The sequence below is a fragment of the Sus scrofa genome, chromosome 4 (genome assembly GCF_000003025.6).
Source record: "Sus scrofa isolate TJ Tabasco breed Duroc chromosome 4, Sscrofa11.1, whole genome shotgun sequence".
Classification (NCBI taxonomy): Eukaryota; Metazoa; Chordata; class Mammalia; order Artiodactyla; family Suidae; genus Sus; species Sus scrofa.
Window position 1 is genome coordinate 92,540,948 of NC_010446.5, and position 21,318 is coordinate 92,562,265.

The following is a 21,318-nucleotide window of genomic DNA, read 5'->3' on the forward strand; positions in this document are numbered from 1 at the left end:
TGTATATCTGGAAGTTGAAACGTTATAAATCAATCAGGTGAATGAATAAAATATGTTGTATCCTCATACCTTGACAAATGTACCTTTCTAAATGACCTGGTAGTCTAGGTTCAAATATAAAATTCTTGGATCTGGAATTCTGTACTGGAACAGGGCACCACAAGAAATGCAGGCTCTAGTTTCAGGTCCCAATCCTGCAGCTTCCTCTTTCTCTCCTCCCACTCCTCACCCCCATCCCTCAGCTCCATCCCTCTGCTCCCTGTCAAGGGCTAAATTGAAAGAGCTCCCAATGGCCAAAGCTGAAACATTTTAAGCAATGGAATGAAGTAGCACTAGATTATTACCTAAAGTATAACATAAATACCATGAGTCCATAGTGATATAAACAAAAATTGAAGGAAGGAAGGAACCAGCAAACAAAGGAAGAAAGGAATGAAGAAGCAAATGAACAAACAAACACACACACACACAGACAAATAAGTAAATGAGGGAGAAAAGACAAATCCTCCTTATAAATGTGGAATTTAATCCCCTTCCATCCCCACTTCCTGAGTACAGGCTGGACTTAGTGACTTAATTCCAAACAATAGAGTATGGAAAGGGATAAATAGTAATTCACTGTGATGACAACTAGCAAACATGACCATAACTGAGCGATTGACATAATTCGTACTTGCAATAACATATGTTGATTTCATGTAACCCCTGATATGATGTGATGAGAAGTACACTCTGCTTCTGTGGCATTCTTTCTGAAAAGCCATAACCCCAGTGGAGTCATGAGAAAAGCATCAGACAAACCCAGACTGGATGGCATTACAATGGCTAGTACTCCTTAAAGCTGTCAAAGTTATGAAAAACAAAGGAAGACTGAGAAACGGTCACAGATCAGGGTAGTCTAAGCAGAAATAATTAAATGCCATGTGGTATAATAGATGTGATACTAAAAGAGAAAAGAGATATCAACAGAAAAAGTGTGAAATCTGAATAAAGTGTAGAATTAATAGTAATGTACCAAAATATAGAAGCAATCTAAGTGTCCACTGACCGATGAATGAATAAAGAAGATGTGGTATATAAACACAATCGAATATCAGTCACCCAGAAAAAACAATGAAATAATGTCATTTGCAGCAACATGGATGGATCTAGAGATCACTATGTTAAGTGAAGTAAGACAGAGAGAGACAAATATCATATATCACTTACATGTGGAATCTAAAGAAATGATATAAAAGATCTGTTTTTACAAAGCAGAAATAGACTCACAAACATAAAACAAATTTATGGCTACCAAAGGGGGAACAGGTGGGGAGGGATAAATTAGAAATTTGGGATTAACAGATACATACTACCATATATAAAATAGGTAAACAAGGACCTACTATATAGTACAGGGAACTATACTCAACATCTTGTAATAACCTATAATGGAAAAGAAATATATAACTGAAAAAGCATATATATATATATATATATATGTATATATATATATATGAAAAATACAGGCCATTTCACATAATTCATCCTATGTCTGTTATCTTCCCCTCCTAGCAAGGCCACAGGTCATTTATTCATAGACAGTAGTGCTGGTGAGGTGGTGATGACTGCCTGCTGCCTTTAGCAACACTCATCTCTCAGTCAATTTGGATGTCCCTTCCACTGGGAAGACTCTCCTGAGTCCCCAGAACTGGGTAGGATTTCCCTCCTACTGGACTGTCAGAGCATTTTTCCCTCTGTATTTAACTCCCTGTTGGCTTTTCTGTCTCCCCATGGGGATGAAAGCTTATCAAGTCTTGCTGGCCACTATGTTTCCACCACCTGGTGCCATGCCTACCATGTGATTATATATTTGTTGAGATATTCCTGTAGCAAATTTTAGATTCTATGACCTGAAGTTGAAAATTTCATGGTCTATTCTCCAAGAAGAGCATGATAGGGCTATAATTTATTCATTTTGCATCCTACTCAGATCAAAGTTTGTTGCTTCCTCTGAGACAAATGAGTCAAGATATTTTCATATAAGTGAAAGTTGTCTCATGATTCAAATGCTTCGTCTTATATCAATAGTCAGCCGAGGTGTTCCAGCAGAGCCTTGTCAGGGGCCAGAAGAGGGCATTTCTGTGTTGAATGAGTTCTCCGACTCTGGAGTAATTTAGCTATATCCTTGGATTATGTGAATCTCAACAGGACTGGTGTCTTATCTGATATCTGGGAACAGGGAGAATAAGTTGTAGGTTCCTTGGAAGACAAAGCCTGGAGTGTTCTGAAACTATGACAACGTAAGCCTTGAGAAGCTATTCATACCAGATGTCACAGCAGTGCCTAAATATTCTTATCAAATATTGACTTTCATCATTGAGATTTTCTCACACTGGGCAACATACTCATTGATATTTTAAGAAAGATTCCTCCACTTCCCTCTTTCACTTCATTAACTCAACCAGCTATACTCAGAGAAGCACTTTGCTGAACTCACTCCCCAGTGCTGGGAACTGACCTGTCTGCCAAAAGATGCTCCTCAGGATCCCAGAGCAGACTTCCATGCTACTGTGGGCATCCTTGCTGGTCCTCGGTAAGTGAGGGGAGGGGTGGGAAGCCTCTGCTCCCCAAGGCCTCTCCTTTGGGCTGCTGAAAATGGATTTTATTCCTATTTAGAAGAGCAGAAAATGAACAAAGGGGGAAGATATTGATTTAATGGTTTTAGAGGAAAAAAAACTTATTTCTAAAAATGTGTTCCTCATTGGCTCCTAATTGCCTTTGGAAAAACACCTTCAACACCCCCCTCCAAAAAAGTGGGCATATTTTTCCATGTAAAAAACTAAAATTAGATTTGGTTCCCTTTCTAACCACAGACCATGAAGACCAAAAGTGAAAGATAAGTTGAGGTCAGTGGTGAAAGGACCATGTTCTGACTGGAGCTGATGTAGAATGAGCTTCTGTAGAGAAGAGTGATTTCTGGCTCTGTATTCTAAGATCAAACCTGCTCTGGTGTTTGCAGCAAGCATGAGAAGAGAAGAAATCAGACAGTGTGTCTTTGATTATTTTTCCCTGCTTCTGTACTACTTCCCAATATTTGTGTCCAAATGAGGCACTGATTTTCTAGTAGTCGAAGCTGGGGAAATAAAGACCAGTGGGTCATTTATACACTGAATGTTATTAAACGTGTTTGTTTTGCTTTTAGCTATATTCTGTTCTCGAGATCCCAATTAAGGGAAGAGTTACTGGTGTGACTGGCACATTATGGGAACTCAGTAAATAGTGGGTGAATGGCTGTATGGGGCATAGCTGGGCACTGCAGAGGACACAGGGACATGGAGGACACAGCTTCTGCCCTCAGGCACTGGTACTCTGATAAGAAAATCAAAGTACAAATGCAAGATCATTTGACTTGGCCATACAAGAAAAATATTACATAATGGATCATAGGATGAGGTCTGATGATAATTCTTGGTGATAACAATGAATGCTTGCTGAGCGCTGTGTCAGACAGTTTCTAAGACTATCCCATGTATTAAGATATCAAATCCTCTATCAGTCAATGAGCTGGAACTGCTATCAACCCTATTTTACAGATAAGGAAACTAAGGCACAGAGACCATTTCTTGCCTTAAGTGTCATACAGCAGTACAGTGGCAGAGTCAGAATTCAAACCTATAATCTGACATTGGAGCTATGATTTTAACTGCTGCCCCATCCTGCATGTCCAGTTATGAGTTTCAAGTGGGCTGTGACAAAGTGTTCTGAGTCAAAATAAGAGTGAAGATGCTGAAGCCTAGACGTATCACAGAAGGCTTCCTGGAAGAGGTGGGATTGCATCTGGGCTTTAACGCACTGATGTGACTAGTTTTTACTTTGTATTGAAGAAGGAGAATAACACTCCAGGGAAAAAGACAGTGAAGCCAAGCCTCAGGAGCAGCCACAGTCATGTTAAAAAAATAATTAAAGCCACTCTTAATTGACAGATTTACTACTTTAACTCATTAAAAATAAGACTACGAGGTCGGTTTTATGGTCCCCATTTTACAGATGAGGAAACTGAGCTCTTGGAGGTTTTTCGGTAGTTTGCCCAGGGACACACAGCTAATGTTCCAACCTCTTTCTCCCTGAGTCTACAGCCTGAGCTTTTGGCCATGGCCTTACCTGCTTCTCCAGGGTGGATGGCACTGAACATGTTTCTTCTCCTTTTGGCTGGAAGTGGAAAATGGGCAGGTGGGTTTTCAGGATAGAATGGTTTGGGACTCCTTGCCTTGAACTGATGCCTGGCTCTTGATTCTCTTGCAGCAGCTCCAGTCAGTGGACCACTTGGTAAGTCCCCCCATTTCTTTTCCTTTCTCTTCTATTTTTCTGGATCTCCTAATACCCATCCTATACCTCAAATACTTGTAAAAAGAGGCCTTGTCCCCACATCTTTTTCCTGAGGACTACAGGCAGGTGAAAACATGTCTTAGGACTCTGACCCTAAGAGTATGGGAGTCATGCTCCTGGACCAAACCTGCCTTTGTGCTGGATGATCTTGGAGGCTGGGCTGGGACACATGTCAAGGAGTTTAAGGAGAGGGGTGTGTCTCCACCAACCTGACAGAACGTATAGAATCCAGAGAGGAGAAGGACAGAAATAAGCCATTACCTCAATGGGGAAGGCTGGCGTGTCAACAACTTCTAGCTCTAGCTCAACAAAACACTGACCCTAACCCTGTGCAACCAGTTCATGCCAAACTTCAGCAGTCTATGTAGACATTTCTCTGTTAATAAGCTCAGATCATGATGACTTTGAGCCCCCATCTAATGGTCAGCACAAAGTCCAGCATCATGTTGGGAACTCTTCCCAGGAACCTTGGCAATCCGTGAAAATTCATTCAAGCCCGTTCCCTCTGGGGAGATGCTTATGTCAGCCAGCTCCAGCCAGTGGGAGCCACTGTGCCTTAATGCACACTGTCCCCTGTGGCTTCTAGGTTTGTGGTTCTCCTCCTCCGTGCTGTGGATGCAGACCGTTTCCCACAAATCTCTGACTAACTGGGAGGAGATTGTAACTTGACAGGACTGTGTTCAACATTCTAGGATGGAGAAATGAAATATCGAGAGTGTCAGCTAGAAGATGTGGCTAATCTCAGAACCCACAGACTCAGTCCCAACCTCACAACGACCCTGACAAGATGTGTCTTCTGGCCAGAGGGCCACCTGCATGTGGCAGGGGCAGTTTACTCTGACCTGGGAGCATTGAGGCTGTCAAAGGAATTCTCCCTTTCCTCCAGTAAAAGACCTATTGCCCAAATACCCATTTCCCTAACCCCAGGTTACTTCCTGGGGGCTGAGGGGAGTGGAGGATGGGGTGGAGGGGAGTGAAGTTGGGGGAAGATGTAGTGGGTACTGGTGGGAGTGGGAAAGACAGTGGAGATTTCTATTCTTTTCAAGAGAAATACAACCCCATACCTACTGGCAACATAGTAGAAAGTGAAAGGGAAAAAAGTCTGCAGAGACACATGAATGTGTATATAACCAAAGAGAACATTTGGGTTCTTCATTTAAAACAAGCATTCTGAGTACGCTACAGGTTTTTTTGTTTTTTTACTCTACAGTTTTTGCCTCCAATTTCCATTACATTCGGGTATAATTTTAAGGTATATTTGGGCAATTCTTACAGAAAAACATAGGTGTATTTAAAGTCTCAAGCTTTAAACAAGCAATTGCTTCCACGCCTTTAAATATAGACCATCCTCCTTATTTGAGTATAAAAGATACTCAGAAAAAACACACTTAGGTGATTCCACTTACAATTTTATAGTAAATTGCATATCCCCAATGTTGACCTTTTATTTTTGAAAAAAAAATACACATAGAAATAATTTTTTAATTTTCTACCTCACAGAATTTAGATTACCATGGGCAATTTGTAGAACAAAGCATGAATCTAATACTGATTTTTTTTTTTTTTGGTATGTGGTTGCTGCCACAGCTTTAGGTATCAAGACTATATTCAAGGCAGGAAGTGGGGGTGAGGGGGAGTAGGAAATTAAAATTGCAAAAGAGCTCCCCTGCTAAGCTTCTCTACTCTCATCTTAAAGGAAAAAACCTTCCCCCAGAATCCCCACCTGCTAGTCCACCCCTAGCTTTACTCCTCTGACATCTTAAAACTTCATCATGTGGCTGGACAAGTCAGTGTTTCATTTTTTCAAACCCACTGGTGTGGAACAGACTTAAGAGAAGGGCATTAGGACTGACTTTCAAAAGCCGAACAAGTATTCTCCCTATCATCGATTGCTCTTCTTCAACTGTTAACAAACTTTGCTCCGCTACACCTGTCAGTGACTTTGGGAGCCATCAGAGCAGGGGTCCCAAAAAACTTTTACCAACTTCATGAATTACTGCATCTTTGGCAATATCTGAAGTATCACTTTACATTCAATTTTCATTGTACACACAGTGAAAGACTGGCCTCAAAGCATGGATCTTTGAGCCATGTAGATGATAGCATTAAAGGGGTAAGAATGTTTGGGTGTCTGTTTCTAGTGAAAAACTTGGTTTGTAATTGCTTTTATTATGCCACGGAAAAAAGCTTTTCCCCCCATCCTCTTAAGTTTTATAATGGCAAATTAAACTGACAAAAGATAGATTAACAAGAGAAAAAACAAATTTTTGCCCAAAACTTACAGGAGTACACAGAAAAATACAATTAACCTATTGCATTTGGGACAGTTAGAATTTGGGACTTATATAGCCTTTGGAGAGAAAAAGGGGCAGGGGAGAAGGGCACTCACTGGAAAATAAATTACTTCTAAGAAAGATAAATGGGCCTTTAAGAGATAGATGGGGGAGCTATAATAGTTTTGTGACCATGTCTGTTTAGGTATGGTGCCTACTTCCGGTCTCTGGTGATAAGAGCCAATTATTTATTTGCTCCTGGGGGAGTGATTTATGACCATTGAACTCTCGAGAGGCTTTGCTTTTAGGCAGATTAGGGAATTCAGAATAAAAAATAAATAAATAAAATCTGTTCTCAAATGGCTTCAGCATAAAATGATTTTTATGCCATGGTGGTGTATTCTCCCTTCAGTACTACCCTCACAACCTTGAAATGCCAAAACTTAGAAAATAAACGCTCAGAGGAGAAAGAGCCGCAGTAACAGTTTCTTGTTGGGGAAATAAACTTAACAATTTCCCAACTCAGAAATTGTCTCCACACAGGTAGTAAAGAAAGCAAACACTCTCAATATTGAACAAGCATTAAACCAGACTATAATGGGCATCACGGGTAATCCACTAAGACATTGCAAAGATAGAAAAAGATCTCCCGTTCTTATATAGACAGGCGGATTCAGCTCATTACATACATATTTTCAGGATTAAACAGTAACTAGTTCTCCAGGAGGAGGACCTTTTGTCACACATAGTTTATTCTAAATTTATCACGGTAATTGGCTTTTATCCAGAGGAGAATAAACATCTCATATCTTTAGGACTGGAGATAGTCTTGCATAGTGGAGCAAGGATCCACCAAAGTTAAACTCTTATCCTCCCACGGGAACTGGAGTTGGGAGCTGGGATAGCTGGCCCCCTGGATGTCTCCATTACAAAACGAACTCTTTCCTGAGAAAGACCTTTCTGAGGTGTGAGATTTGTGAGAGGCTTTTTAGCCTTTATAAAGATTCACGTACAAAGAACTTCTGAAAGAAAAAAGAGAGAAGGAGAAGCCTTTCCCCTTATTTTAAACAGGCAGAGAATTAAACCTCTTATTTTTCTTTTCCCCTTTTTTTTCTTTTTTCTTTTTTTGGCAGCCTCATGGCATATGGAGTTCCCAGGGGCCAGGGACCAGATCCGAGACATAGTTGTGATCTAAGCCACAGCTTCAGCAATACCAGATCCTTAACGCACTATGCTGGGCCAAGGATCAAACCTGCATCCCAGTCTTCCCAAGACATAGGGGACCCCACTGCGCCACAGCGGAAACTCTGCTCTTATTTTAAATTTGCATTTACTCTTACCTTCTCCAGCTTCTGCCCGTCAATGTTTCAAAGATCTTAAGGCCTGATTTTATGCAAGGCTCATATTTTATTTTTGTGAAAGAGTTATGTCTGAGGTGTGGGAAATTAGAAGCACCTAGCTCCCAGCACTCATACTCTTTCTAAAAGTTATCTGAATATAATTCCCACTTCAGGCCGTAGCCTGCACACCCCTCCTCTTCCTACTTTGGAGGAAGTACTACATGGACCCTTTTCCAAAACAATATAATTGACCTGAAATTCTTACGCTCCTCCCCTCCTCATCCCCCCACCCAACCATGTGGCCCTGCCACACAAATGCTTATCTTAGAGAGACGGTCTTACCCTAGGTGGGAGGGAGGCCAAGAGGAATCTACTTGAGGACCTGGTCCTATGGAAAAAGGAAAAGGGTTTATGAGCGTCCCATCACTGATCTTCCCTTGTGGTGGTGGTGTGTCCTGAGGGGTTGCCCTCTGAAAGGCCAGTCTGCTCCTGTACACCATGAAGCAGCCCCTGCCCTCCCAGGTGCGGTGAACTCAGCTGGAGAACTTGCAACTTGGAGAAACAGCAGCCCTGCTAGGGGGCTGTTTACAGATTCTGCAAAGCCTGGTCCTCCAGTCCATCTCACGCAAAGCACTGTGGTGGGACTGCAAGGGCCTCCTCCTCAGACTCATTTCTCTTCTCCCCAGCTGCTATCCCCCGATCCGTGATCTCCCTCCAGCCTCCATGGACCACAGCCTTCCAAGGAGAGAGAATAAATCTGACTTGCAATGGATTTCAAGGCTCTGCACCAGCAAAAGTAAAGTGGTACCGTAAGAACTTTAGGAAGAGATATCCAAGGGAAACGCCAGGAAATACCCTTGAGGTTCGTGATTCTGGAGAATACAAATGCCAGGTCCCGGGCTCACTCCTGAGTAACCCTGTGTACTTGCTCTTTACTCCAGGTGAGAAAGGGGGTGAATTAGTTGACACTTGGAAGTGGTTTTGTTACCTCTTAGCTCCTTGGAGTTTCCACGAACTGAGGTCCTTCGTTCTGCTCTAACCCATCATTTCGGCTCCTTTCAGATTCAGATTCGGCTCCCCCTCATTGTCTGTAAGTGTTTCTCTATTGACATTAGAGTTTGAATGTCTAATATTAGTCAACAGACATTCTTGCACCCTCACATAATTGAGGGAAAGAGTTAGTTTTAGGGGATTCAAAAGTGAAGCTGTCTTAGACCCTGGCCTTTAAGGACTTTCTAGCCTCCTTTGGGAAAACTTCCATATATACATGAATGTTCTGAGCACAAAATAGAAAGTGAAAAGTGCTATAAAACAAGAGTTCAGGAGTTCCTCTCATGGCTCAGCAGTTAATGAATCTGACTAGCATCCATGAGGACACAGGTTGGATCCCTGGCCTTGCTCAGTGGGTTAAGGATCTGGCATTGCTGTGAACTGTGGTGTAGGTCGCAGACATGGCTCGGATCCTGTGTTGCTGTGGCTGTGGTGTAGGCCAGCAGCTGCAGGTCTGATTCAACTCCTAGCCTAGAAGCTTCCATATGCTGTGGGTGTGCCCCTAAAAAGCAAAAAAAAAAAAAACAAACAAACAAACAAAAAAAAAAAACCACAAAAAGCAAAAAACAAAAAAACTAAGAGTTCAGAAGTGGAAGATCTCCAGCCTCAGGCCCCAAGTCCCCACCTGTCTTAAGATCTGTTCCTTCTCTCCTCCTACTTTCTAACTGGCCTACATATCTCTTTGTGTCCAATTTTGCCAACATTGGAGATCATCGGATCACTCCACAGGCATTGGTCTATAGGAGCAGATATTCACTGCCATCGTCTCAGAGAGAAAGCACAGAGCTAGCCTCTGATTAGAACCTGAAGAGCATGAGAATTTCCTTAGTGGACCACATTCACTATCCCTCAATCCTGGATTTGTGTCTGTAACTATAAGTCATCTGCATAGCACCCTCCAATGCGCTGTAATGTATTTAAATGTACTTCCTAGGACATTTCTCCAAAACCTGTGTCTTTGATGACTGAGATTTGGTAAATTGCTACTGATCTTGGCTGTACTCAGGGATGTTGGAGACTCTGGTCACACCTCCCCTCAAGTTTTCCTCTCCCTATTAGAATCCTTATATTTTGAATTTCTCACCAATTAAATAGATGTGTTTGGGGTTGATTTAGGAATTGTGTCCAAAGCAGGTTACACTGATTTGGAAGGAAATGAGTGAGCCTGGATCCGAAGTCTAAATCTTGGGGGAGAAAAATAAAAAAGAAGAAAAAGATAAAGTCTGTGCAATTCAGGATACACAGAGGAAGGAGTGCTGGAATGACAATGTCTTATCTCTGCATGGCTTCTAGCCTCCTTCATTCTCCAGGCCCCACATTCTGTGTTTGAAGGTGATGAGTTGGTTCTGAGATGCCAGAAAAGGGGAAAAGAGAGACTGACTTCTGTGAAGTACACTTGGAATGGAAAAATTATTTCTAATTCCAATAAAGGCGTGGAACTTTTGATACCACAAGCAAGTCTAAACAACAGTGGCAGTTACCAATGCATCGGATCCTTTGAAAACGCTTACATATTGAAATCAAATCTCAAAGTTATTCGAATTCAAGGTAAATCCTTCATTTCCTACAGAGGTGCTTAGCAATGTCAGAAATTGTGGATGTCAGTGGGGATTTATATAAGTCAATATCAGATCAAACTCAGGATAAATGCAGGACCTAAGTCCTCTAAGAAGCAGAGAAAGCGGAGTGGTTGGACTTAAATAATCCTGGGGAAGAAAAATGTGATAGAGGGGTCAATAAGCCTGTTTTTCTTGCTGTGTGTCTGAAGGTTTTCTGGAATTGAGAATCCACACCTGTCTTTCCCAGAGGGCCAAATACCCTCGTACTGAGATCTTGATTTTCCTCATCTCTCTAGAACTGTTTTCACGGCCAAAGCTGACAGTCACAGACTCCCAGCCAAGGGAGGGGAATTCTGTCAACCTGACCTGTGAAACACAGCGTCCTCTAGAGCGGCCGGACACTCGGCTTCACTTCATCTTCTTCAGAGGCAGCGGAGTCACCCTCTCCAACTGGAGCAGGTCCCCAGAACTCCACATCACAGCCATCTGGAGAGAAGACTCAGGGACATACTGGTGTGGTGCTGAGACAGTGACCAGTGGTGTCCACAAACTCAGCCTCCCGCTTCAGATCGATGTTCAGAGTGAGTGCTGGAGTCAGGTGGGCCGGGCCAGGCTGTGGCCTCTGGCTGACTGCTCCTTCCGGCCCTGTGGAGGTTGGGGCTGCCCCATTCAGATAGATTTTGTCATCCTTGACAGAGGCACCAGGCTTAGACTGAGAAGTGAGATACTATCATAAAAGAAATACAGGATTTCCTTTCCATCTCTATTTCTCTCAAAACTCAGTCTTAATTTTAAAAAAATTTTGCATAATGCTTTTTAATTTTTTATTAAAGTATAGTTGATTTACAATACTGTGCCAATTTCTGCTGTACAGCAAAGGGACTCAGTCATATATATCAATATATGCATGATACATGCATTCTTTTAAAATATTATTTTCCATCATGGTCTATCTTAGGATATTGGTATAGCTCCCTGTGCTATGCAGCAAGATCTTATTGTCTCTCCACTCTAAATGTAATAGTTTGCATCTATTAACCCCAGATTCCGAGTCCATCCCACTCCCTCCTTCCACCCCTTGGTAACCATAAGTCTGCTCTCTATGTCTGTGAGTCTGTTGAAATTCTATCACCTTGAAGTGATAGAGGTGATTCATGGAGGGAGACAAAAGAGTTGGGGAAAACAAAACAAAAACAAGAAACAAAGTGCCCTGCTCCTTGAATTGACAGATTTCAGGAAGTCAGATCTTGGGGCAAATTATTGAGAAGACAAGCCTCCATGAAGGTGAGTCCTAACCAATAGCAACAAAGGGTGTGATGTGTAAAGCAGAAGGGAAGAACGTATACACGTACAAAGATAAATACAGGAAGTATCGTCTTGTCTTAGGTACCTCCTGCAAAAGGGTGTGGTCTAGGCCAGTGTGATGATAGCCATGACTGCAATTCCCTATCCCTCAAAATAATTCAGACTGATGAGGACATGAGACAAAACCCAAATGCTTTTCTATGGCGAGCCAGTTTTCTCTCCTGGAGCCTAGTGTATCAGGACAGAAAGGTTACATTTAGTGATACTCTAAGTCCAAAATTCAGTCTATAGGCTACAATGCCAGCACCTATGAAGAGCATATCTTAAAGTCACATAAAAAGTGACCCTGTCCAAATCCCAGCCCCGTGCTTCTCCCACCACATCCTTACCTGTTGTCTTGTGTTCATGCAGGAATCCCTGTGTCTGGAGCGCTCCTAGAGACCCAGCCCCAGGGAGGCCAGGCAGTGGAAGGGGAGACACTAGTCCTTGTCTGCTCCGTGGTTGAAGGCACGGGGGACACCACATTCTCCTGGTACAGAGAAGACATGGAGGAGAGTCTGGGGAGGAAAAGTCGGCGTTCCCAGAGAGCAGAGCTGGAGATCCCTGTTATCTGGGAGAGCCACGCAGGGTTCTACTACTGCACAGCTGACAACGGCCATGGCCTCATCCAGAGTGAAGCAGTGAACGTCACTGTAATAAGTAAGTTTTCATTCCTATTGACCTTACTTATTCTTGGATTTCTCATCTGAGGGGTGATCTTTGTGCTTCTTTTTTCTATTTCCATTTTGCCATCTTCCATTGTGATAGATAATTTCTTCCATTAAATATTTGTAATTCAGGTTTCTGGGAGGTACTTCAATGAGGCAATGCTGGCCAGGAGCCATTTCACCTCTTGAGGATAATTTTGTGTGCCTCTATGCTAACCCATTGTGTGTTGCTTTCAGAGAGCAGCCTTATGTCATTAGCAGGGGTTCAGGATGATCCATCATTCTAAGCATCAACTATATTCTCCTTTCAGCAAATCATCTGCAAGACCAAAGATGTAAGGCATTCCTTTACTCCATTACTGTAGGTCTGAGAGTGTCTCAGTACCAAATCATACGCAGGCCAGGAAACTCACAAGTATCGAGAGTGGATACAGAGCCTCGTTATGCCATAGAGGAAATAAGCCTTCCTTTGGAATGCTACAGTCCTAGCTTACATCTTTCCCTTTTCCTATCTCCAAGGAGCCATACTAGGTGAAGCCAGGTTCCCACTCGGCACTCCTGGCACTAAAGAAATGGTTTCTTTGGGGCTTCAGTTCATCCTCTGTCTCAGGTTCCTTTGCATCCTGCCATTTAGTCTTTGTTGGCTGTTTCTCCACGTTGTCCATACTAGCCTCATGAAGGTAGGTCTCTATTTTGACCATATTTTATCCCAAGTGCCAGTTCTAGTGCTTAGTTCATATTAGACATTCATAGATAGTTACTGAATTAATACAGTTTACATATATCATTTGTGTTTACCATAGTAAGAATCCTAGAAAATAAAAATTTATTATCACCATTCTACAGAAAAGGAGTGGGAAGCTCAGAAAGGTTTGGTAATTTGCATAAGGTCACAAAGCTTATACCTGGCAGCCCAGATGTGAATCTCAATACAATCTTTTAGCTCAAAGAAACAGAGATCATTGTCAAAGTTCTTTGAAGAAGTACCACAATCAATAAATAGAGAACTGTGATGTTTATATAAAAGCTGTCAGCCTTGACAGAGCCATGAACCTGAACACTTGGGTAAGTGACTCTGGGAAGGGGGTACTATGCTAATGGCCCAGCTGCTGTGCAATTTTCCCTTCAACTCCCTCGAGGCAAAGTCTTGTGATGAAGCAGGGCCTTCTTGGGTCAGGGCACTGACATGTCTTCCCACAAACAGATGCCACAGGAGGGTCTTCATCTCACCCTAAAAATTTCTTGGTGAACAGTAACATTAGGGGTAATTCCCAGCAGAGAAGGGCAGAGACTAAGCCCAGTGTCATTTTAATGGCATTTTGAGAATCAGGTGGGAAAGGGGAAAAGAGGTTAGCAAAGCTGAAAGCTGCCAAAAGATGCCCTCTAAAGACTCTTGAATGCTCTAAAATCCAGAGTGACATTGAAAGTAGGAGTGTTGCTTCTCTTATATTGCAAAGTTTGCCTTGCAGAGCCCAAAGGTTGCAATCTCTGAAGAGAATAATTATAAATCTGGTGGTAATTCACATCTAAGTGTAAAAATTCTCATCCATTTTGAAGATGAGGTTGAAGTCATGAGAATGAATTTGCCTCCTCTGATACTAGCAGTGAGCTGGTTACTTCACACAGGTAATTTCATTTTACTCTCACAACTGCTCTGCAAGGCAGATGTCATCACCCGCTCAGGAAATGTGATCTCAGAGGTTAAGTACTTATCAAGGGTTCAGTTGATGTACGACAGAACAAGAATTTCTTTTCTTTCTTTTTTCGGCCATGCTCACAGCATGTGGAGGTTCCTGGACCAGGGATCAAACCTTTGACACAGGGGTGACCTGAGCTGCTGCAGTGACAATGCCGGATCCTTAACCTGCTGAGCCACAGAGGAACTCCATGAATTACTTTTAAAGTCTTTTTAATGTGTGGACCTTCTGCAAAATCTCTGTGCTTAGAAATGGAAGAATTTCTAGCAGGAGATAAACTCTCTGAGATAGCCTGGAGCACTCAGGCTAAGGTGGACTGTCTTAGCTTGCACTGCTATAACAAAACACCACAGACAGGGCAGCTTTGATAGCAGAAATTTCTTTTTCACAATTTCGAAGGCTGGGAATCTGAGTTCAGGATGCTAGCATGGTCAGGTTCTGGTGAGAGCTCTTTTCCTAGCTTGCAGACAGCTGCCCTCTGGCTATGGCCTTATGTGACAGAGTTAGGCGGTGGGAGATCTCTGCTGTCTCTTCTTATAAGGGCACTAATCCCTTAATGAGGGGGCCCCTCTCATGACCTCATCTAAACCTGACTACCTCTCAAAAGCCCCATCTCCAAAACCATCAATCATACTGGCCTTAGGATTGCTTCAACACATAAATTTTGGTGATCCCAATTCAGTCCATAGAATGGGCTGAAGTTGGCTAGAGTGGTGCTATGTGGGAGCAGACCTAATGTGTGAGAGTGTCCCCTAAGCCGGTCAGAGGGTAGCATGAAATTTCTGAAGGCCTACAGCAGTGTGTAAGGGTAAAAAATAAGAGCTAATACCTACATAGACATAGCACTTGCCATGTGTCAGGAACTGTTCAAAGCACTTTATATATGTTAACTTAAAATACAAGTACTACTATAGTTACCATTATATCCATTTTACAGATGAGAAAAATGAGGCATAGTATTTACAATACAAGTACTACTATAGTTACCATTATATCCATTTTACAGATGAGAAAAATGAGGCACAGCTAGTAAGGGGAGGAACTGTGATTTTAACCCAAACCTGATTTTAGCATCTGTGCCTTCCTTTCTTTTTGTTGTTCCCATTATATTGAGATAAAAAGGACCTATAACACTGTGTAAATTTAAGGTGTACAATGATTTGCTACATGTATATATTTCAAACTGGTTACCACAATGAGTTAGTACATCCATCACTTTACATAGTTCCAATTGTGTGTGTGTGATAAGAACTCTTATAACATCTGCTATCTTGGCAAACTTCAAATATACAGTATAGTATTGTTAACTATAATGACAATGCTGTACATTATATTTCCCAAACTTATTCATTGTATAACTGGAAGTTTGTATCCTTTCACCATCTTCACCATTTCCCCCACCCTCCACCCCCAATCCCTGGCAACCATTCTTTGTTTTTATGAATCCTTTTTTTTAAAGATTCCATATATAAGTGAGATCACACAGTATTTGTCTTTCTCTCTGTCTACTTATTGCACTTAGCATAATGCCCTCAAGCTTCATTCATATTGTTGCAAAAGGCAGAAATTTATTTTTTCTGACTGTGTAATATTCATATACTCACATTCACCATATTCACATTCCATTATGGTGGAACATTTTATATATATATATATATGATATTTTCTTTGTTTATTCATACATCAATGGACACTTTGGTTGCACATGTCTTAGCTATTGTAAATAGTGCTACAATAAACACGGGGATGCAGCTATCTCTTCAACTTAGTAATTCCATTTCTTTTGGATATATACCTATAAGTGGGATTTCTAGATCACATAGTAGTCTGTTTTTAATTTTTCAAGGAACCCACGTAATGTTTTCCATAGTGGCTACACCAATTTACACTTGCACTAACAGTGTTCAAGTGTTTTCTTTTCTCCACATCCTCACCAACACTTGTTATTTCTTGTCTCTTTTATAAAAGCCATTAGAACAGGTGTGAGGTGCTATCTCACTGTGGTTTTGATTTGCATTTCCCTGATGACTAGTGATGTTAAGCCCATTTTTACATACCTATTGGCTTTTACATGTCTTTTTGTAGAAATGTCTATTCATATCTTTTTTAATCAGTTTTTAAAATTGGATTATTTGGATTTTTTGCTATGGAGTTGTGTAACTTCATTATTAGGTATTAATTCTTTATCAGGTAGATGATTTCCATGTATTTTCTCTCATTCTCTATTGCCTTTTATTTTGCTGCTTATTTCTTTTGCTGTGCAGAAGTGTTTTAATTTGATGTAGTAGTATTTGCTTATTTTCACTTTTGTTGCTTGTGCTCATGGTATCACATGCAAAAAGTCATCACCAAAGCCAATGTCAAGGAGTTTTTCCACTGTGTTTTCTTCTAGGAGTTTTATGGTTTTATGTCTTACAATTAAGTTTTTAATACATTTCAGGTTATTTTTTGTGAGTGGTAAAAGATAGAGATCCAGTTTCATTCTTTTGCATGTAATTATCAAGTTTCACCATCATCATTTATTAAGACATTATTTTCTCCATTGAATATTCTTGGCTCCCTTGTCAAACATTAGCATGGATTTATGTCTGAGCTCTTGATTCTATTCTATTGTATTATGAATTTGTTTTTATGTCAATACCAATCTGTTTTGATTACTCTAGCTTTGTTATATAGTTTGAAGTTAGGAAGTGTGAAGCCCCCAGCTTTGTTTTTTAGCTTCAGAATTGCTTTGGCTATTTGATGTCTTTCGTGGTTCCAAAAAAATTTGGGGATTTAAAAAAAATTTCCTTTAAAAATGTCAATGGAATCTTAATAGAAATTGCATTGACCCTGCAGATGGCTTTGAATAGTATGGACATTTTAACAACATTAATTCTTCAATCCACAAACACAGGGTATCTTTCCATATATTTGTGTCTTCAGTTTTCTTCAACAATATCTTACAGTTTTCAATGTATAGATCTTTCACCTTCTTGGTTAAATTTACTGGTAGGAATTGTTTTTTTGACGCTATCGATGATAGGATTTTTTTCCCTTTATTTCTTCTTCAGCTAATTCATTGTTATTGTATAGAAACACAACTGACTTTTGCATGTTGATTTGTATCCTACAACTCTACTAAATTCATTTATTAAATCTAACAGATATTTTTGTGGAGTGTTTATGATTTTCTTTATATAAGATCATGTCATCTGCGGAAACAATTTTTCTTTCTACTTTCTAATTTGGCTGCCTTTTATTATTTTTTTCCTCTCCTAATTGCTCCAGGTAGGACTTCTAGAACTATGTTGAATAGGAGTGATGAGAGAAGACATCCTTATCTTAGAGAATTGATCTAATGGAAAAATCAGAATTCTCCAACAATTTAGTTTATATCTTCTGTCAGTTTCTTTCCCACCTTACCTTCAAAGCACATAAGACTCAGTCTTCTATGGGGAATGAATCTGGTGTCGTTTCTGTTGTGGTGTCTATATATATACATATATTTAAGAAGAACAATCTATGAGTTATTGCTGGCTCAACTAGTGCCCTAATCAGCAGTGATATTCCTTTTTTTCTCAGGCAGGCTGCTGTTCCCAAGTTAGGCACTTAACATCTTTCCAGATGTCTGGGGGAAATTTCTAAAAGGCCAGATTACAAGAATACAGGATAGATAGACGGATAGATACATAGACAGATACATAGAGATACATAAATAGATACATAGACAAATAAAGAGATAAATACATAGGCATAGACTTCCCCTCAAATGTTAATTTCTGAAATGATGTCTGTGGGTTGGTGCAGGGAGCTGGCTACCTTTTCTTCCTTTTGCCACAATCCACCCAGACTCTTGCCTTCAACCCCTTCACAGTGAGTCACTTCCTGTCACATTCAGGCTCTGTGCTGCCCATACACAGAAACCAGCTTCCTGTGTCACATCAGCCCTGATATAGTCCTCAACAGCCCCCATGAGTCCTAGCTTTTAGATTCCTCCCTCTCCCAGGGATCAGGACACCAGCCAGGCTGAGGAAAGTTTCCAGGGATTCCTGGCAATTCCAGGCCCTAGACCCCACTCCCTGAGGCTGATACAGGCTTTTCCCCTCCAGGTATGCCAGGGAACAGAAGAGGCCTCGTGGCTGCGGGTGCCACTGGGGGGACACTCAGCTTTCTTCTTCTGGCTGTGGCCCTGCTGTTTTACTGCTGGCACCAGAGGAAACCAGGTTTGTGTTCTCTCTTACCTTTGCCAGAGTCCACGCCCTATCTCTGCCTTAGACACCCCAGCTTATCGCAGCCTTGGTAACTCCCACACCACCATTCCCCCCCTCACCACCCCAACACTCACAGACACACTCACACCCTTTCTTCAGATGGCAGTTTCAGATTAGCAGATTTCTAATCTGGTTTACGAAGCCTCAAGTGAAATGTAGGGAGGAAATAAACATTTTACTTTTAACTTTAATGTTACTTTAAATATTTTACTTTTAACTTTAATGTTAAAACACTTTTTAACAGTTTCCTTGGGTAGTTTCTTTGGTTCCAACGGACTGGCCAACTGGGTACTTCAGCCCATTGTACATCCCTCGCAAGTGGACGATCAAAATAAACTGAAAGGCCCTATGAAGAAATGACTGAGAATGGGAGCTGGCTAACCTCTACCCTTCTTCTTCCTCAGAGACTTCCCTGAGTCGAAGCCTGAACCCATCATCTTGTATTCCAATGGCCGTGCTCTCCACAAGCCAGCCTGCTGGCTCCCCCTCTACCCAGGGGAGAGAATTTATCCCAGGTACCACCTGCCATGTGCTTCCAATGGCTTCTTGCCTTAGCCCAGGTCAGGCTAGCTTCAGATGCCAGAAAACCTGGTGTACAAGACAGGCACAGAAACATGTTCAGCTTGAGAACAATTATCCACATCCTTCATCTCTGTTTCTTGGTTTAATTCAATTCAATTTACCTCACCATGTCCTTCTGGACACCATCCGTGTGCCTTGCATTGGGCTGGATGCAGAAGCCGTGGGCCTCTAACCATGAGCCTCCTTAGCAAGCCCATGTCGGAACTTGAGCTTCCTCTAGGCAAAACCACAGATGCACCTGCAAATCCACCTATAGCCCCTCACTGCTCTGAAAGAAAGACAGTTTGGTTATACGTAGTATTTTAACACAGCCTTAAACCCTTAATCAAGTCTCAGATAATTGCATATTCAATCCAGGAATGTGTAGTCCAGTCCCAAGCAAATTATATGCTTTGTTCAATTCTTTTTCACATCATTTTCATGGGAATTCGAGACAGGGCCCATGTTTGAAATGATTTTTTTCTGGTGATCTCTCTTAGGCAAGCAACTGTGTGTGAAATATTTGAGAAAGAGCTCCCCCTGCTGACCCAAATCTGCCTTTGCTTTATTTTGCAGGAGATGGTTTACTGGGAGACACAACCAGGTGAGGTTGTAAGAATAAAAGATACAGAATTGCAGAGCTGCAGAATTAGGCCAAGTGATTTCTCTATGTCCCTGTGGTTAGCTGCTCCCACTTTCTCATTCCTTGAAATGGCCACAATCGCAGCTTCCCAGGAGCTTTCTAATAGTTTGTGTAATGGATTTTACGTGTATTTAGGTTAGTTCTTATTTGATATTGATCCCTTCATCTAAATGGATGCCGCCAAAGGTTATAGATTTTCTAGGTTGGCACAGAATATTTCTGGTACAGGTAGTCCTATAGTTAGATAATGTATTACTATAACTATGTATAAAATGACGATTGGTTCTAGACTTTCCAGAGGTGCCTCAATTTGTAATAATCTTCTTTTTGCCTCCGTGTGCTCATATACTCATCGGATTTTATGTTTTTTAATTTGGTTTGGAAAATATGGTCTTCCTCTTCTGCCTGTGGCAGTGTTTCAGCCTTAGGTTACAGTTTGGAACTAGGAGCATGGATTACGTCTAATGCCTTCTTGAATGGTCCAGACAGAATGATGTGAAGTCACTACTCCTGATGAGGAGGCTGGATTATTTATTTATTTATTTGTTTATTTATTTATTTATTTATTTATTTATTTTGTCTTTTTAGGGCCAGAACCGGGACATACGGAGGTTTCCAGGCTAGGGGTCAAATCAGAGCTGTTGCTGCCAGCCTATACCACAGCTCACGGCAACACTGGATCCTTAACCCACTGCGTGAGGCCAGGGATTGAACCTGCGTCCTCATGGATGCCTGTCAGATTCGTTTCCTCTGAGCTATGATGGGAACCCCAGGCTGGATTTTTTAACCAATTGCCAGTGACCATTCTATCCAAGATTTGATTGTTTCTATCATGTCAGAGATTCTTCTGGCTTTGTTCAGCTGACATCGCCCCATCCTTTTCTGTTTGTCTGTCCAATTCTCACACACATTATAATGTTTCAAGGATAAACATGTGTTTCTCTGTCTCACAGGAGCCCCCTTACTCTGGGCCCAGGGGAGCCTCCCCCTCCCAAATGTCCTGCCTCGGTGGAGCTTCAACAGTTGTACAGCAATGGTGAGGAGTCCCTGGGAGGAATCTGCTCTTGGCTTAAGCCAGGGAAAGATAATGGGTTTTGAGGCCTGGCAAAGGCCTCTGGTCTCCTAGTATCCCAAACCTGGACAGTCACAATAAACATTCATGGTTAAGAAAATATTGCTTTTTTTTCCCTTCCCAGTGCATCTCAAAGAAGGAGACTTGGTATATTCTGAGATCCAGATTATTCAGCCAGGAGAGGGGCAGGGTAAGTCACTGGGGAGAGATGTTGGCCACAAGCTATATTCATTCATTCAATACCTATTTATTGAGCACCTCCTGTGTGATAGGTACTGTTTTATTCACTTTATTTTATTTTATTTTTTTTACCATGATACACTCAGAATGGCCAGATTTATTGTTTTTTTAAATTTATTTTTATTTTTTTCCACTGTACAACATGGGAACCAAGTTACACTTACATGTAGACATATTTTTCCACCATTTGTTCTGTTGCGATATAATTATCTAGACATAGTTCTCAATGCTACTCAGCAGGATCTCATTG

At 41.4% G+C, this 21,318-nt stretch overlaps 1 protein-coding gene across 3 annotated transcripts in view; it reads left to right on the forward strand.

Moving 5' to 3' along the window:
* The window catches only part of FCRL4 (Fc receptor like 4), a 28,102-nt gene continuing 8,216 nt past the window's right edge, over window positions 1,433-21,318 (forward strand). The window contains exons 1-11 of one of the 3 annotated variants that reach the window (XM_013996932.2): window positions 1,433-2,575; window positions 4,119-4,212; window positions 8,668-8,922; window positions 10,325-10,579; window positions 10,887-11,171; window positions 12,307-12,594; window positions 18,391-18,504; window positions 18,957-19,067; window positions 19,690-19,717; window positions 20,710-20,792; window positions 20,953-21,018. In XM_013996932.2, the coding sequence (XP_013852386.2) occupies window positions 4,134-4,212; window positions 8,668-8,922; window positions 10,325-10,579; window positions 10,887-11,171; window positions 12,307-12,594; window positions 18,391-18,504; window positions 18,957-19,067; window positions 19,690-19,717; window positions 20,710-20,792; window positions 20,953-21,018 (1,564 nt within the window). In that variant the 5' untranslated portion in view covers window positions 1,433-2,575; window positions 4,119-4,133. Of the gene's footprint in view, window positions 2,576-4,118; window positions 4,213-4,284; window positions 4,309-8,667; window positions 8,923-10,324; window positions 10,580-10,886; window positions 11,172-12,306; window positions 12,595-18,390; window positions 18,505-18,956; window positions 19,068-19,689; window positions 19,718-20,709; window positions 20,793-20,952; window positions 21,019-21,318 lie in introns of all 3 variants that reach the window. The other 2 variants (XM_021089615.1, XM_005663242.3) reach the window with 2 other exon arrangements.